Source organism: Thamnophis elegans, chromosome Z (genome assembly GCF_009769535.1).
Source record: "Thamnophis elegans isolate rThaEle1 chromosome Z, rThaEle1.pri, whole genome shotgun sequence".
NCBI classification, from domain to species: Eukaryota; Metazoa; Chordata; class Lepidosauria; order Squamata; family Colubridae; genus Thamnophis; species Thamnophis elegans.
In genome coordinates this window covers 127,606,559-127,623,763 of record NC_045558.1, presented here as the reverse complement: position 1 = coordinate 127,623,763, position 17,205 = coordinate 127,606,559, and the positions used below count along the sequence as shown (strand labels likewise).

The window sequence follows — 17,205 nt, the reverse complement described above, 5'->3', positions numbered from 1 at the left end:
CTGAGTCCACTTTTTCTGGTTCCTATCTTCAATCTCCTTGGGAAGAAAATGGAGATAATTATTGATATATCATTTCTTCAAGTTGATTTTTGAACTTGGATCGGGGAAACTACAGAAAGTTTATTCTTTCCTGAAAAGCAATAACAGCAATCTATTAGGTGGGTGACTATGTAGAAATCTCCCCTTCCCCTTTACAGCATTATATATATACAAATACACACACAAATACACACACACACACACACACACACACACACAGATATATATATGTGGCTGCTCAAATATATATCACTAGTGTGGCTGCAAAATTGATATTCCAACTCAGCTCCAGTCCTATGGGTGCATTGGTGTGTGTGTGTGTGTCTGTGTGTGTGTGTCTGTGTGTGTGTAGATATATATATATAGATAACAGAGAGAGAGAGAGGGAGGCAGGCAGGCAGGCAGACAGACAGACAGACAGACAGACAGACAGATAGATGAAAGGGAGACAGAGAAACAAATAGGTGAGAGATAGATTAAAAATTTGATAGACATAGAGATAGACAAAGATAGATAGATGAGAGAGAGAGAGAGAAATGATAGATAGATAGATGATAGATGGATAGATAGATAGATAGATAGATAGATAGATAGATAGATAGATAGATGAGAGAGAGAGAGAGAAATGATAGATAGATAGATAGATAGATAGATAGATAGATAGATAGATAGATAGATAGATAGATGATTGATAGATAGATAGATAGATAGATAGATAGATGAGAGAGAGAGAGAGAAATGATAGATAGATAGATAGATAGATAGATAGATAGATAGATGATAGATAGATAGATAGATAGATAGATAGATAGATAGATAGATAGATAGATAGATGAGAGAGAGAGAGAGAGAGAGAGAGAGAGAGAGAGAGAGATACCTAGAGAGAGATACCTAGAGAGGGGGAGCAGGGAGGGAGGGAGATATATATGCTTTGTAACGCGCAGTGATTCTGAATGCTCTACAAGCAAGAAAAAAACACAAAACAAAACAAAAGTAGCAAAAGATGGGAGAGATAACAAACCCAGATGGGAACAAATCATGATCCCAATAGATGGCATTGTTTGATTGAAAGAACTCTAACTGGCTGTACAATTACTATGGGTAATTCCTCAACTAATCAGGGCCTATGCCATTTCTATAGGTAGAAACCAGAACTTGTCCTGAACCTGAATCATGTAAATCATACCCTGAATTACACTTACAACTACTGCATGAGGCATTTTGAGGGATGCTCATTCCTGTCTACATTGCTGCATTCTGGACCAGCTAAAGCTTCCTGATGATCTTCAAGGACAATCCCAAGTACAGCACATGGCAGTATTCAAGCAGTAAGATGTCCAGGGCAAAAGTGTCTGAAGGGCCCCCAATTTAGGAAAGGGTGCTACTTTATTTGTGCTAAATAAAGTGATCCTAAAATAACCCTGGCCTCTTGATAGTCTAATAAAGTGAAAAGAAAAGAAACATCTTGTTGAAGTATGCAATTAAGTTGTTTTCTTCTACGATATTACCAAGAACCCATAATTTTGTAAAGGCAATCATCTCCCCTGTAGTTAACCACCTGACACAGGTGACTTCTATTTCATTTCCCAAAGGATAACAAATACATCTAGGCAAAAAAGAACCAAGATCAAAGAATGTTACTAAACAATATTTTGCAATTCAAGAAAGGGACCCAACACCAATTGTGTGGTGACTTCCCCTGAAGATCCTTAGTGCCACGAGGGCACTAAATTCATTCTCAACTTCTTAAGCACACTTGAGACAGGAACTGATGTGCAGAAGATGTTTCTACTTATGGCCACCCTTTGTGTTCCTGATATTACTTCTACTGCCTCGAACTGTGTCCAATGTCCCGAGTCCTATGTGCCATATCCTTTACCCTCTGCCAATAAGTCATCAGTATTATCAGCCAGGGGACCTGAGCATTTCTGGCATAATTTCTCAAGTCTTCACATTTTCCAACCCTGTGACCTACAACCAGCATCCATCTCACAACCTCCTGGGTGAGATTGGGTAAGTTAACAGTTTAGTTAATACTAGCATTTTCCATAAGGAACTTTCTCGTTTCAAATTGCATTATCTCAAATAAGTGGTGCTTGGAATATAATTGCATTGTGAAAGCATGAATGAGAAAAATTCTCACGCTTTCTTTGCAATAGGAGTCAACTCCAAGCTTCTACTATCCCTCCCTCCCTCTGTCTCTTCAATAAGAATGCCCCAATTTTGCTATAGAAGTTATTTCTCGCAATCTACCAAATACACATTGAGTTTTCCCTGACCTGATAGATTATCATCAATTCCATTAGTTCACAATCAATCTGCTTGTTATATTCATTGTTTGTATATTAAGTCCTTCATTCATTCAGTCTATAAGCATGACAATATTTTTATAACCGTTATGCGTAACTGCTACTCTCGTTGGAAAAGACCCTGGTGTTGGGAAAGATTGAAGGCCAAAGGAGAAGGAGATAGCAGAGCATGAGATGGTTAGGTAGTGTCACTGATCCAGTGGGCATGAGTTTGGGAAAAGGGAGATAGTGGAGGATGGAGTAACTGGCATGCTATGATCCATGGGTTGCAAAGAGTCAGACAGACTCTAGAAAGAGTGCAGAGCAATGAAGATGATTAAGGGACTGGAGGCTAAAACTTTAAAAAAAATGATTGCTGGAATTGGGTATGTCTAGTTTAATGAAAGTACTAGGGGCAGTGGTGGGATTCAGCCAGTTTGCACCACTTCGGGAGAACCAGTTGTTAATTTTCTGAGCAGTTTGGTGAACTGGTTGTTGGGAGAAATCATTAGAGCAGAGAACCAGTTGTTAAATTATTTGAATCCCACCACTGACTAGGGGAGACATGATAGCAGTGTTCCAATATCTCAGGGAATGCCACAAAGAAGAGGGAGTCAAGATGTTCTCCAAAGCACCTGAGGGTAGGACAAGAAGCAACAGGTGGAAACTAATCAAGGAGAGAAGCCACTTAGAACTAAGGATAAATTTCCTGACAGTTAAAACAATTAATCAGTGGAACAGCTTTCCTCCAGAAGCTGTGAATGCCCCAACACTCCAACACCAACACTGGAAGTTTTAAAGGACAACCATCTGCCTGAATTGGTATAGGGTTTCCTGCCTGAACAGGGGGTTGAACTAGATGACATCCAAGTTCCCTTCTAACTCTGTTATTTTATTCTATTCCACTTACCAACTGAAGGAGCCGAGGTGACGCAGTGGTTAAATGCAGCACTACAGGCTACTTCAGCTGACTGCAGTTCTGCAGTTCGGCTGTTCAAATCTCACCGGCTCAGGGTTGACTCAGCCTTCCATCCTACCGAGGTGGGTAAAATGAGGACCCGGATTGTTGTTGGGGGCAATATGCTGACTCTGTAAACCACTTAGAGAGGACTGAAAGCCCTATGAAGCGGTATATAAGTCTAACTGCTATTGCTATTGAACAAAATAACGAATAACTGCTACTATAAAAACCACTTGTGAAATAAAAATTTCCTGTATATCAAATTAGTGAAAGAACATTCACTACAGAGAATTTGCCTTGACCTATTATTTATTGAGACTATATTCAATTTTAATGTATTTGGAAAGTTTTGATATTTCCTATTCTGGATTATGTGTTTCATTTCCTTCCTCTTTCACATATGCTAATGGGATTTATTAGGTGGACATAATATTTTATGGTGCACTCTTTGCCAGCATGTACTAGTAAAGCATAAGTACTAGGAATGATTTTGCAGTGGTGGTGCTGGTAGCTATCTTTGCCTAGTTTTCTATGAGTATTGAATATTCCTATTGGAGTATTTATCCTCCTGCTCACTCCACATAATATTTCACACTAGGAAGTCCAAAAGTGTCCCACATCAAAACCTTCTGTCTACTACATTCAAGATGTTGTCTAGTTGAGAATCTTCTTAAAATACATCAGATGTTACTGATTATTTGTCCACCAAGTAACAGTTGCACATATCATGTTGAAGTGTCTATATATCTTCAAAGATCTTTGAAGACATATAGATACATGAGAAGCCTTCCTTCTAAGGTGCAGAGGTGAATGGAAATAAAGTAAAACAATAGAAAGTTGTTCTTTCAACACTCCAGATAAGAATATGAGTCCAGTTCTAACTTCTAATTCCATATAACTTCACTGTTAAAGTGTGTTTTAATTGTTAAAGACATCTGTGATTGTTAAGTATTTACTGTGGGTGAAAAATTAGCAAATCTCTGCGCTCATTCAGCTTGTAAATTACACTGCAGATTTGTGACTCAGATCTATCAACATACCCTGGCCTTCGTATTTGCTGTGATGGAGATCAATGAAAATCCTCATATATTACCCAATACTTCCCTGGGCTTCCACATCTATAATAGCCATTTTCTTCCAAGTGGTACTTTACTTGCTTCCCTGGAGCTTCTCTCCACGTGGAACAACTTTATCCCAAACTACAAGTGTGATACTAAAGATAATGCTATGGCAGTCATTGGAGGACCCGATTCAGATGTGGGGTTTTCTTTGGCAACCATTCTGAGCATCTACAAAGTACCTCAGGTAAGCTGAAAAGACAGAACCTGGCTGTTGAATAAACCCACAATATGTCCCTTAGGTTTTGAATATAATTTTGTGTGGGTATCACAATACTGTGAAACATTAAGCATCACTAGATAGTGTGGGATAGAATGTATAAAAATAGTTGAATATTGAATGTAAAAGTGATACAATCTATGAATTATATCAGTAGAACTTCATAATTTTGAGCAATGGGTTAAGTATAAGGATAGCTTGAAGAATCAAAAGCTTGATTAATGAATCTGATCTTCACTTGGTAGTCATATCACAGTGAGGTCAGATAGCAATAGCACAGACATATATTGCTTCACATTGCTTTACAGTCTTCCCTAAGCAGTTTATAGAGTCAGCATATTGCCCCCAACAATCTGGGTCCTCATTTTAGTCACCTCGGAAGGCTGGAAGGCTGACTCAACCTTAACCAATGAGATTTGAAATGCTGAACTAGCTGCTGGCAGCTGGCAGAAGTAGCTTGCAGTACTGCATTCTAACCACCGTGTCACTACAGTTCTATTATTTCTTTGCGAGATGCAACATACACACTTGAAAATCTTGATTTTCATTCTGGTCTGCAGATACACTCCTTGAAATATCAATGTCCGAATTGTACTGGACAAACTTTAATAGAGAAAAAAATGTTGCTTAAAGTATTTAAAATCCTAACCAGGGATGTAAATAAATGCGGTTAGTCCTCAACTTGCAACCACAATTGAGCCCCCCAAAAAAATTTCTTGCAATTTTTTTTATTTTTCCATTTTCACAACATATAATCACATGTATACTATTACATAGCCAACATCATTTTGTATTATTAAGTGTTTACAACAATTCATCTTACCACCAACTCCCAAAACACAGTTATTTAGCTCTTCTGCTCTCCATACACCATATTTATCCTTATCCATCACTTTCTTCCCCCTCTCCGTCTCTCTCCTCCCCCTCCCTACCTCCTTTCTTCTCTTTGTCATCCTTTCATTTTATTTTCATATTTAAGAATAAAACCCTTATCTTACTTTATATTTTCCCATATCTAGATATCTGTTTTTCCCCCCTAGTAAGAGCCAAGGTGGCGCAGTGGTTAAATGCAGCACTGCAGGCTACTGCTAGATCAGCAGTTCAGCGGTTCAAATCTCACCGGCTCAGGGTTGACTCAGCCTTCCATCCTTCCGAGGTGGGTAAAATGAGGACCCAGATTGTTGGGGGCAATATGCTGACTCTCTGTAAACCGCTTAGAGAGGCCTGAAAGGCCTATGAAGCAGTATATAAGTCTACTGCTATTGCTATTGCTAAGTCTTTTGTCCCATTACTCTGTTCCTGTCTTCCCCCTTTTTTTTGTTTTAACACTCACAACAGTTTCCCCCAAATTACCCTCACTCAAATATTTTATATTTCTCTTTGTTGGGGCATAGTGTCCTACTTCAATTTTCTTTATACTATTAACAATCTTCAAGACCACTTTTATCTGCATTTCCCCCCCTTTTGTTGGGACATCTCCTTTTTTTACCATTTTCCCTATTCCAATGCCAAAACTAATGGGTTTTTTTTGTCTGCTTTTTATTTCCCTCCATTTCTTCCCCTTCATCGTCTTGCCCCCTTCTTCTTCTTTTAATTCTTCTTTAGATCTCTGCTCCCCTGGGTTCAGAATTCTATTTAAGCTTAATTTTATTGATTTATGCATATTTTTATAATTTCACATAGTTCTTCTAATTCCCAGTTTTCCATGATTTTCAGTTTCAAAGTTATAGTTAGTTATACAATCCTTGCTTCAGAGTTGTAGTCCACCTTAGATTTATCTACTTCAATTGCTGTGGAAAAAAGCAATGGGGGCCATCTTAGTCTTTTGTTCTTCCTTGATATCCAGTTTCAAGATTTCAGTTAGTTATACAAATCTTATTTCAAAATTCTGGTCCACCTTAAGTTTAATTAATCCATCTACTTTGCTTTAATCACTGCTCAAAATAAATCACTTATAATTGGCTTGTAATCAGCTGAAAGTTTTTCTTTGCCTCTGCTTTTCCAAATTCTGATTTATAGCAGTTGGTTAATTAAAACTTCCTACTCCATCAAGGTTAAGTTGTTTGATATCAGTAAGAGGAAGTACTCTTTTTTTGTTATATTAGCTGGAAGGAGTTCAAACAAAATAAATGTATTGGCTTTGAGATCCAAAGCCAAATTTAGTGTTTATAATTGAGTGGATTTGTCACTTCTCTGCTTTCTATTCTTCTATTCAAAAGCATTTTAAACAAAGAACTTCTGGGAGGGCTGGTGTTACAACCCTCCACCTTCCTTTCTTCCTTTCTTTAGGAAAAAAAAGTCCTGATCTGATGATCAGTATTATTTATGTTCTCAAGATTTCTTTGCCTTTTTCAGATTTAATTTATAGTTGTGGGTTAGTTAAATTCTCTTACCAGGCCTTTCATCTCTTCCGGTGTCCCCCTGCTCAATTAGCTTGACAAAAAGTCAGCATCTTGTCAGCCATGTTACTGACTGCTACCCTGACTCCAATTCATAGGCAACTCTCTAACCCACAAGGGATCAGTTGCTTCCCCCAGGATCTGATGAGACGCTGCCCTTCTTCACCCACACCTCCAGTGCGGGTTCAGATTCAAAAGAATCTCAGAATTGGATTGTCAGACAGGGTTCATGTGAGACTCTTAAGAACCCACACACCCCACGTTCGTCCAGCTGGAGAACTTCCTGTTGACTCCTCCCAAATTTTTATTGTTAAGTGAGAAATTTGTTAAGTGAGTTTGCTCCATTTTACCTTTCTCACCATATTTGTTAAGTGAATCACTGCAGTTCTTAATTTAGTAACACAGTTGTGAAGTGGATCTGGTTTCCCCATTGATCTTGCTTGTCAGAAGGTCACAAAAGGGAATCATATCAGAGGTTGTATTCAACCAGTTCGTACCAGTTCGCCAAACCAGTAGCGGAAATTGTGGGTGGTGGTGTTACAGTAGCTAGGAGACCACAATGTTTTTTCTGTAGTTTGGGTTGCCAAGCTATCAGTCCCGTTATAGGAAATGTTTGTATGATGTCCAAGGTGAGCCACATTAGGGTGAGCTGGCTGTACACCGGAGAGATGTCTCTTCCTACAGCATCATTCAAGATCCCCTCCCTTCTCAGAGCTGCCTCATAGGCAGATGTTGCAACTGGGAAAATTCAGAACCATCAGGAATTTGACTGCCTACACAGAGCATAGCTCGTCTTCCCCACCAAAGTGCTACTTATTTATCTACTCGCATACAACACTTTCGAACTGAAAGGTGGGCAGAAGCTGAGGCAAGTGATGGGAGCTCATCCCATCATGTAGAGCTAGGACTCAAACCACTGGAGATAAGATCATCTCCAGCGTCATTAAGCCACTGAATGAGACTCTTGTACCTGGATTCCATAAATAAAACCATTTATTTCCTGCAATTTGGGGTATTATATTTTTTTCTGATTGGATAGAGATTGGGAATTAAGTCTTCCCTTGTTTATTTCCTTTCATTTCAGTTCACTTATGGTTCTGCTCCAGTAATAAATGACCCATCCCAAAGTGTGTTTTCTTTACGGATGTTCCCTAGTAGGGAGCATCAATATTTGGGAATCCAACAACTGCTGCTTCTTTTCAGGTGGATCTGGGTTGGAGTTATTTTTATAGATGATGAGAATGGATTGAGATTTGTACACACGATACTGCCCAAGTTTTCCAAGAATGGCATCTGCTTTGATTTTATAGAAACTTTGCCTACCTTATATTTTGCCTCTGGTGTTGATGAAATGGTGAATAAATGGATCAGAATATACAAGATAATTAGTGATAGCACAGCCAACGTAGTGCTCATACATGGAGAAATTCACACTATGATCTTTTTGAGGATGTTCCCCCGCGTTTCAGAATTTGAAAACCTACCCATCAAAACCAAGAGCAAAGTGTGGATTATGACAGCCCAGATGGAATTCACATCAGTTCCCTTTCTCAAAGACTTTGAGGTTGATATTATCCATGGTGCTCTCTTGGTCACCCTTCATTCAACGGATGTGGTGGGATTTCAAACATTCCTTAAAAGAAGAAACCCAAATGAGGAAAATGGAGATGGGTTCATCAAGGACTTCTGGCAACAGGTCTTCAACTGTCACTTCTCTTCTCCAAGAGAGGACAAGATGGAGGAAAATGTCTGCACTGGGGAAGAGAAGGTGGAGACACTGCCTGGTTCTGTTTTCGAAACCACGATGACTAGTCATAGCTACAGCCTCTACACTGCAGTTTACACTATGGCTCATGCTTTGCAATCCATGGATTCATCCCAGTTCGATTCCAGAATGACAGCAGAAATAAAAAGAAGGAATTCCATCACTAAAGAGCCATGGCAGGTAATGTCCCAAATGAAGAAGTTCAGAGGAACTGATCAGAACCTCCAAATCATTTCAAATGTTTCTCTTTTAGCACAGAAAGTTTTCTCTGTGATAATTTCGGGGCAGTGTCCTTTCATTCTGAGGGGGTAATTAATTCCAAAAAAAAGAGTGATATGAACTCTTAAAAATTTATTTTCTTATAAAGGTAAGAGAGGCAAACAATTGTTTTTACAGCTTTCTCCCCATAGAGAATGATGCAAAAGGACCAGAAAGCAGGAAGTTCACATTATCAGTTGAGGCACATGGCATCATCAAAAATGAAGGAAATTTCTTCCCGAAGTGAGAAAGAGGCAAAGCGGTTTACTAGATGAACAAGTGGCTTCCTTTTCCATCCACCTTAATTCGTACCCTCATGAATGTATTGTTGATAGAATTTTATCAGTTGTAAACCTAATGTTAAACATGAGATATAACCTGACTGAAATATTCAACAAGCTTCATAAAACTGACACAGTAAAGAGAAGGACAGCAAAAGGCGGATCTCATTATTAGCCCTAAAATAGACCACTGCATATTTGGTTTCTTGTCCCGTGGCTGTCTTTTATGAATAATCCATTCGAGTGAGACTCAGAAGGACCAAGAGGCTTATCCCTCTTCCTTAGGTCATCTGATTGATCATCAGTTGGATGAGTTAATGCAGAGTTCCCCAACTTTCTGGCTATGCGGACTGATGTGGGAGGAGAGATGGTTCCGCGTGAGTGGTGGGGCCATTTTTTGCTCATTTCTGCCCTAACCAATTTCGTTGTATTTAAGTACAATGACAATAAAGATTATACTTATACTCTCCAGCCCCCAGGAGCACTCTGAAAGCTTCCTAAAGGCTATGTAAGCCCCTTTTTTTAATAACAAATGGGCTTGTTTTTGCAAAAAAATGGGCTGTTTCTTGCTCATTTTTACCCCCCCCCCATCCCCCAGGAGCACTCTATAAGCCTCCTAAAGGCTATGCATGGCCATTGTTGTGAAGGGGGCGGGGTTTCAGGAGGCAAAAAATGCTGTATTCAGTGTATAATACACACCCAGATTTTCACCCTCTTTTTTGAGGGAAAAAGGTGTATCTTATACTCCAAAAAATACGGTATATGCACTTTTGTTGGCAGAATGATATTTCTGCTTTTTAGTATGCAGTCTAGATTTTCCATAGCTTTCTTACCCAGGAGAAGGGTCTTTTAATTTCTTGGCTGCAGTTCCCAACTGCGGTGAACTTGGAGCCCAGGAAAATAAAATCTATCACTACCTCCACTTCTTCCCCATCTATTTGCCAGGAATTGAGAGGGTCAAATGCCATGATCTTAGTTTTCTTAATGTTGAGTTTCAAGCCAATCTTTGCACTCTCCTTCACCCGCATCTATACTAAAGGAACTAAAGAGCCATAAAGAAGCTCTTTGGTTCCCCCTCACTTTCTGCCATTAGAGTGGCATCATCTGCATATCTGAAGTTGTTGATATTTCTCCCAGCAATCTTAATTCCAACTTTTGATTCATCTAGCCCCGCCTTTCTCATGATGTGCTCTGCATATAAGTTAAAAGGCAGGGTGACAGTATACAGCCTTGCTGGACCCCTTTCCCAATTTTGAACCAATCAGTGGTTCTAGGTCCAATTCTCACTGTTGCTTCTTGACCCACATATAGGTTTCTCAAGAGACAAATAAAATGATCTGGTACTCCCATCTTTTTAAGAACTTGCCACAATTTGTTGTGATACACAATTAAAGGCTTTAGCATAGTCAACGAAGCAAAATAGATTTTTTTTCTGGAACTCCCTAGCTTTCTCCATGATCCCGCATACATTGGCAATTTGGTCTCTATTTCCTCAGCCTCTTCAAAATCCTGCCTGTACTTCTGGTAATTCTTGATATATATATTCCTGATAAAGGTGGGGATCTTGTGGCTTAGTGGCTAATATAACTGCCTAATATGTAATACAGCTCAGGTTCGATTCCCAGTAAGAGTATGGCTAGCTGATGAGAGCTAAATAACTTGAAATAGATCTACACTAGTCTCCTTTTATTTATTTATCAGCACAATTGCAACACACACACACACACACACACACACACACACACACACACACACACACATATATATATATATATATATATATATATATATATATATCAGTGGTGGGTTTCAAAAAAATTTAGAACCTTGTTTGTAGGTGTGGCCTGTTTTGTGGGAGTGGCTGGCAAGCCACTACCACACGGTCACATGGCTGGGCAATGTGATCGAGCGGGAGTGGATTGACAGTCATGTGACTGGGTGGGCATGGCCAATTTGTAAAATGTGGTGAAACTCACTTAACAACGCTCTTGCTTAGCAACCAAAATATTGACTCAGAAACATTTGAAGCACGCAAGTCTTAAAGCTGTCAAGTTACAAGACCCTTGCACCCCTAACCCTTTAGATATATACATACATATATACATATACCTATACCTATACCTATACCTATACCTATACCTATACCTATACCTATACCTATACCTATACCTATACATATACATATACATATACATATACATATACATATACATATACATATACATATACATATACATATACATATACATATACATTCTATCATTTTTCTTAGTGTTCTTCCCTCATCTTTTTGGGCGGAGGGGCGGAAGTGGCCAGATTTAGAAAAAAACATGTGCACTATAGATGAATTATATCAGCTATAAGCAAATCCATACGCATGAAATTAAGACGCTTTAATATTACAAAACAATCTGAATATTAGAAATACGTCATTTATACCCCTTAATTTTCTTGTGTGTTTTTTCCTTCCCCCTTTCTTCTTCCATTTAGCTGCACCATTATTTAAGGAGACTCTCATTTAACAATAGCCTTGAGGAAACCATTTCTTTTGATGAAAACAGAGAACTGAAAGCTGGGTTTGATATTATCAATTGGGTGACGTTCCCAAATCAGACCTTTCTTCGGGTCAAGGTGGGAAAAATTGATCCCCTTGCTCCAAAGGACCATGTCTTCTCCATTTCTCAGGATTCCATTGTGTGGCCCAGGCCATATCCTAAGGTGCAATGGATATAGTGAATGAGGACCATCTGATTTTAAACATTTTTCTAATTTCTAATTTACTGATTCAGGGCCAGTGGTGGGATTCAAAAATTTTGCTACCATTTCTGTGGGTGTGGCTTTGTGGGCATGGCTTTGTGGGCATGACAGGGGAAAGAAACTGCAAAATCCCCATTCTCTCCCCACCCCAGTAACCTGCTTTCTAGCTCTGTTCTTCTGATCAGGGCAACAAAAGAAGATCAGCTGGGAGGCTGGGAGGCAGCGAGGACCAGGGGCAACCTATTTGCTGGTTTTGTGAACTACTCAAAATTTCTGCTATCAGTTCTCTTCATCCACTGGCTGAATCCCACCTCTGTTCAGGGCAGTTTACAAAACTGACCCTGGGCAGATCTTCAGGTCAATATTTGCTCATGAAAATAACTCTGGTTGTTTTGAAGGCCATTGTTTAATTTCTTCTCTTCCTATAGTGATTATTTCTGATAGTTCTATGGGGGAAATGAGTTCAGAAAGCCTGACCCTCTAAAACACGGGTGTCAAACTCACAGTGTCATGTTGCCGTCATGTGACATTTTTCCCATTCGCGGAGCTGGGGTGGCCGTGGCCTGCCTGTGATGTATCTGGATTGTAGGCTGTCAGTTTGACACCCCTTCTCTAAAAGATGCCCACATCTTTATTTTATTCATTTTATTTAGTTTAGTTTGTCGAACATGTACTAGATAACAGGTATAACTATAACCATGGACATGAACACAGAAAATGGGTACAAATAAATGGGGACAATAGGAGAGGGACAATAGGCCCGCTGGGGCATTTATGCACGCCCCCTACAGACCTCTTAGGAAAGGGAAGAGGTTCACACTAGACAGTTTAAGGTTAAAGGTTTGAGGATGTAACAACAGAATCAGGTAGTGCATTCCAAGCATTGACCACTCTGTTGCTGAAGTCATATTTTCTTCAATTGAGTTTGGAGCAGTTTACCTTTAGTTTGTATCTATTGTTGTTGTGCTTAATGCTGAAGTAGTAATTGACAGGTAGGACATTGTAGCGGACAATTTTGTGTACTACGCTTAGCTCAGACCATAGTCAGCATAGTTCTAGCTTGTCCAAGCCCAAAATTTCAAGCTTGGTGGCATAAGGTATTCTATTGTGAGCAAGGGAGTGTAGTATTCCTCTTGTGAAATACCTCTGGAGTCGCTCAGTTGTACTAATGTTCTATATACAATGTGAATTCCAGGCAGGTGAGCTATATTCGAGAATTGGTCTGGCAAAGGTTTTGTATGCCCTAGTTTGCAGTACAATGTTGCTGGAGAAGAAGCTTCACAAAATTAGGTTAAGAACTCTTAATGTTGTTGTTGTTTTTTTTGCAATGCTGTTACAATGAGTTCTGGGGCTAAGATCATTTGAGATGAGTACTCCTAAGCCTTATTATTTCCTTCCCTTTCCCTTCTCTTTATTAAATCAACAAAGAAGTTTTTGTCAGTATCAAAACGTCTACTTTCATTTGCCTACAGGAATCACCCTCTTCCTTGTGCAATGACCTTTGCCATTTGGGTCACCGGCGGATGAAAAAGGAAGGCAATCCGTTCTGTTGTTATGATTGCCTTCCCTGTCCAGCTGGGGAGATCTCAAGCCAGATGGGTAAGAGATAATATTGTTGAGTTTCATTGCATTACATTGCATTTGGTTTATAATTCATTGCATGGGGCAATCTGACTCTAACATCTGTACCATTAATTGCTTGACTCACTGATAACATGAGTGTCACCTTCCTACTCTACTGGTCCAAGCTGTTACTACTAAACTTGGTGGAAAAAGGAATAACTCATTGGATGTACATTTTCCTTATATTTCAAAAACAATGCCCATGTGAATAGTAGTTTCCGAGACTAGGTTATTTGTATGGAGCTAGTTTAGCTTTATTTTGTTGTAGGAAGTCTTACAGATAAATGTATTTAGCATTCAAACTTACTGCAGTCTTTGTTATCATCCAGAAGAATAAAAAAACACATGGTTGTTAGGAGCATAAGAATATCAGGAGGCAAGATAAGCAGTATATAAAACATGTGGAAGAAAAAACAAACAAGGGAAATTTCCCTTTTATACTTACAACAACTAATCATAGCATAGATTGCATCATGTATCGGTACTCTCTAATTAATGAGTCATACACCTCTAGATTGTTCTCACCTATTAGACTGTTTTCATTGATGAATATTTTTCCTTCTGAATCATTGCAAATTGGTTTGGAGGTACTGGTGTGAGATACGGTATTTCCCCAAAAATATGACCTACCCCCAAAGTAAGTCCTAACCTTGATTTTTATATGTGTATCCAATATAAGCCCCAAAATAAGCCCTAGTTAAGACCCCACCAACTCTGGGATGCACAGGGTGGGGCAAGGCGCACGGGTAAAAGTTAAGCAAAAGTGGGGATCGGGGTGGTGGAGTTGCCCTACTTACCAGGCTACGCACACCCTGACACCTGCCTTACCTTGCAGGCCCACTTCTTCTGCCACTGGTTGCTGCCACGTGCACACGTTCTCCCCTTCACTCCTGACTTTCATTTCACCATCAGAGGCCTTTCTGAAAGGCCTCTGCAGCCAAGAAATGAGGTTCAGAGTGATGCATGGGCACCCCCTGGCTTCTGTTTTGCTGTCAGAGATCCTTCTGGAAAAGTCTCTGCAGCCTTTACAGCTCTACAGCTGTTATCGGCTGCAGAGGCCTTTCCAGGAGGCCTCTGATGGCAAAACAGAAGGTAGGGGGTGTTGCATGCATCAATCTGGAGCCCATTTCCCAGCTGCAGAGATCTTTCCTGAAGGCCTCTGACAGTGAAATGGAGGCTGGCGGCGATGCACGCAAATGGCAGCAAGCAGCCGCAGGAGAAGTGGGCTGGCAGTGGGCTCCTGCTGGGTGCAAGGTGAATCGGTAATTAGACATCCCCTAAAAAGGGGATAAGACCTGGTGCCTTTTTTGGTGACAAAAAAAAATAAGACCTGGTTTTATTTTCAGGGAAACGTGGGTAAAGTATCCTTGGAATACAGGATGAAATACATGAAAATCTTTTTTATAGAGAAATTTTCCTCTTTTTTCCAGACATGGATTCCTGCACTCCATGTCCAGAAGATCATTATCCAAACAATTACCAGGATCGCTGCATCCCCAAAGATGTCAGTTTTCTGAGCTACGGAGAACCTTTGGGGATCAGCCTGACAACTCTTGCTGCCTTCTTTTCTTGCACAACGGCTCTAGTGCTTTGGATGTTCCTTAAGTACAAGGAAACCCCCATCGTCAAAGCCAACAATAGGAATCTCACCTATGCCCTGATCATTTCCCTCCTGCTCTCTTTTTTTTGCCCTTTGCTTTTTATTGGTCAGCCAGAGCAGGTGAAGTGCCTGCTTCGCCAAATAACTTTTGGCATTATCTTTTCAGTGGCGGTTTCTTGCATTTTGGCCAAAACACTAATTGTAGTTCTGGCCTTTATGGCCACTAGACCAGGCTCTAGGATCAGGAAGTGGGTGGGGAAACCACTGGCCCAGTCTGTTGTCTTCTCCTGTTCCCTTACTCAAGTCACCATTTGTGCGGTTTGGCTGGCAACCTTTCCTCCATTCCCTGATGTTGACATGCACTCTCTGGCTGAAGAAATTGTCCTTGAATGCAATGAGGGTTCAGCTACCATGTTCTACTGTGTCCTGGGTTTTATGGGCTTCCTGGCCATGATCAGCTTCACTATGGCTTTCCTAGGAAGAAAGTTACCAGACAATTTCAATGAAGCCAAGTTCATCACCTTCAGCATGATGGTCTTCTGCAGTGTGTGGCTCTCTTTCATTCCAACTTATCTCAGCACCAAAGGGAAATATGTGGTAGCTGTGGAGGTCTTCTCCATTTTGGCTTCTAGTGCTGGTTTACTAGGCTGCATTTTCCCTCCCAAATGCTACATCATTCTGTTCAGGCCTGAGCTGAATGACAGGCAGTACCTGATGAGAAAGAAATAATAGACTGAAACCTGTATAATCTCAGATCAGTTAAATTAAACTTTAGATGTTAATCCCATTGTATGGTTTTGAATGGTCACAAAAACATTGTCATTTTGAGATTCAGTGCAAGCCTACATTTTTTTACTTACCATACTTTTCAGAATATAAGACACAATCCCCCCGCCCAAAAAAAAGAGGGTGGAAATGTTGGTGCATCATATACCCTGTATATGGCCAGTTTTGGCCTCCCAAAACCCTGCCCTGCATGTCCTATTTTTGTGAAAAATTGGCCTGTTTCTGCAAAAAAAACTAGGCATGCAGAGGGTTGAGAGGCCTGCAGAGTGCTCCTGGGGCTAGGGAGAGCAAAAACCAGATGCTCAGAGACCAAAACCTCTTTTTTTCTTGTTTTCCTCTTCAAAATCTTGAAGCTTTAAGCCTTCTTAAAGCTATGTACGGCCATTTTGGTGAAGTGGGGGTTTCGGGTGGCAAAAAAATGCTGTATTAAGGGTATAAGACACAGCCAGATTTTCAACCTCTTTTTTGAGGGAAAAGGATGCGTCTTATACTCTGAAAAATACGGTTTGCTAGTGGTCAGCCAAGGGTAACAGCTCCATTTGAGAGAATTAGCCTCTTCAGTGATGGGTGCAGAAGTCCAAGACAGCCAAAGTACAAAAGAAACTCAGGCCTGCTCAAACTGTAAAGTTGTCTAGCAACTGATAGTTGAGAAAACTCTCTTCTGGCTGCAGAAATCTAGACTTTCATGACTGAGGCCTTTTTTTTTTCTTGTTTTCCTCTTCAAAATCTTGGTGTGTCTTATACTCCAATACATCTTATAGCCTGAAAAATACGGTAATTAATTTACATAGCTGTTTTTAATAGATTGATTTCTAAGGATTTCCTAAATGCTGGTAGTGGCTTCTGGATTTACACTGAGAAGCTGTGGCAGTATTGCTGAGAAACTATAAATTCTTCTTCTCCTTCACATCTCACATGTGGAGAAAACATCTGGGATACACAAACTGGTAATAACCACCCTTGGCTCAAAAACACACGTAGAAGAGCATGTTTAATACTTAAATGAGAGGCCATCACAAAATAATCTGTGTTGTAGTGTAGTTTAGGAAGTAAAATTGGAAAAATGAACTGATCTCATTGTAAGCTGTAAAGAAGAAGTTGGTCACTTCC

At 40.0% G+C, this 17,205-nt stretch overlaps 1 protein-coding gene across 1 annotated transcript; it reads left to right on the top strand.

The window, feature by feature from the left end:
* The first annotated feature begins 1,900 nt into the window (after positions 1-1,900).
* Positions 1,901-16,038, top strand: LOC116521719 (extracellular calcium-sensing receptor-like). Its single transcript, XM_032236380.1, has 5 exons — positions 1,901-2,052; positions 4,302-4,593; positions 8,110-8,970; positions 13,559-13,685; positions 15,140-16,038. The coding sequence occupies exons 1-5, from the start codon at positions 1,901-1,903 to the stop codon at positions 16,036-16,038; spliced, it is 2,331 nt and encodes a 776-aa protein (XP_032092271.1).
* Positions 16,039-17,205: the final 1,167 nt, after the last annotated feature.

What these genes read in the sequence shown, in the direction of transcription:
- LOC116521719 (XM_032236380.1), top strand. Translation starts at nt 1,901, where the DNA reads ATGTGCCATATCCTTTACCCTCTGCCAATAAGTCATCAGTATTATCAG. An exon ending in AACCTCCTGGGTGAGATTGG is followed by an intron (nt 2,053 to 4,301) that starts GTAAGTTAACAG and finishes ATTACACTGCAG; the next exon opens with ATTTGTGACTCAGATCTATC. An exon ending in GCATCTACAAAGTACCTCAG is followed by an intron (nt 4,594 to 8,109) that starts GTAAGCTGAAAA and finishes CTTTCATTTCAG; the next exon opens with TTCACTTATGGTTCTGCTCC.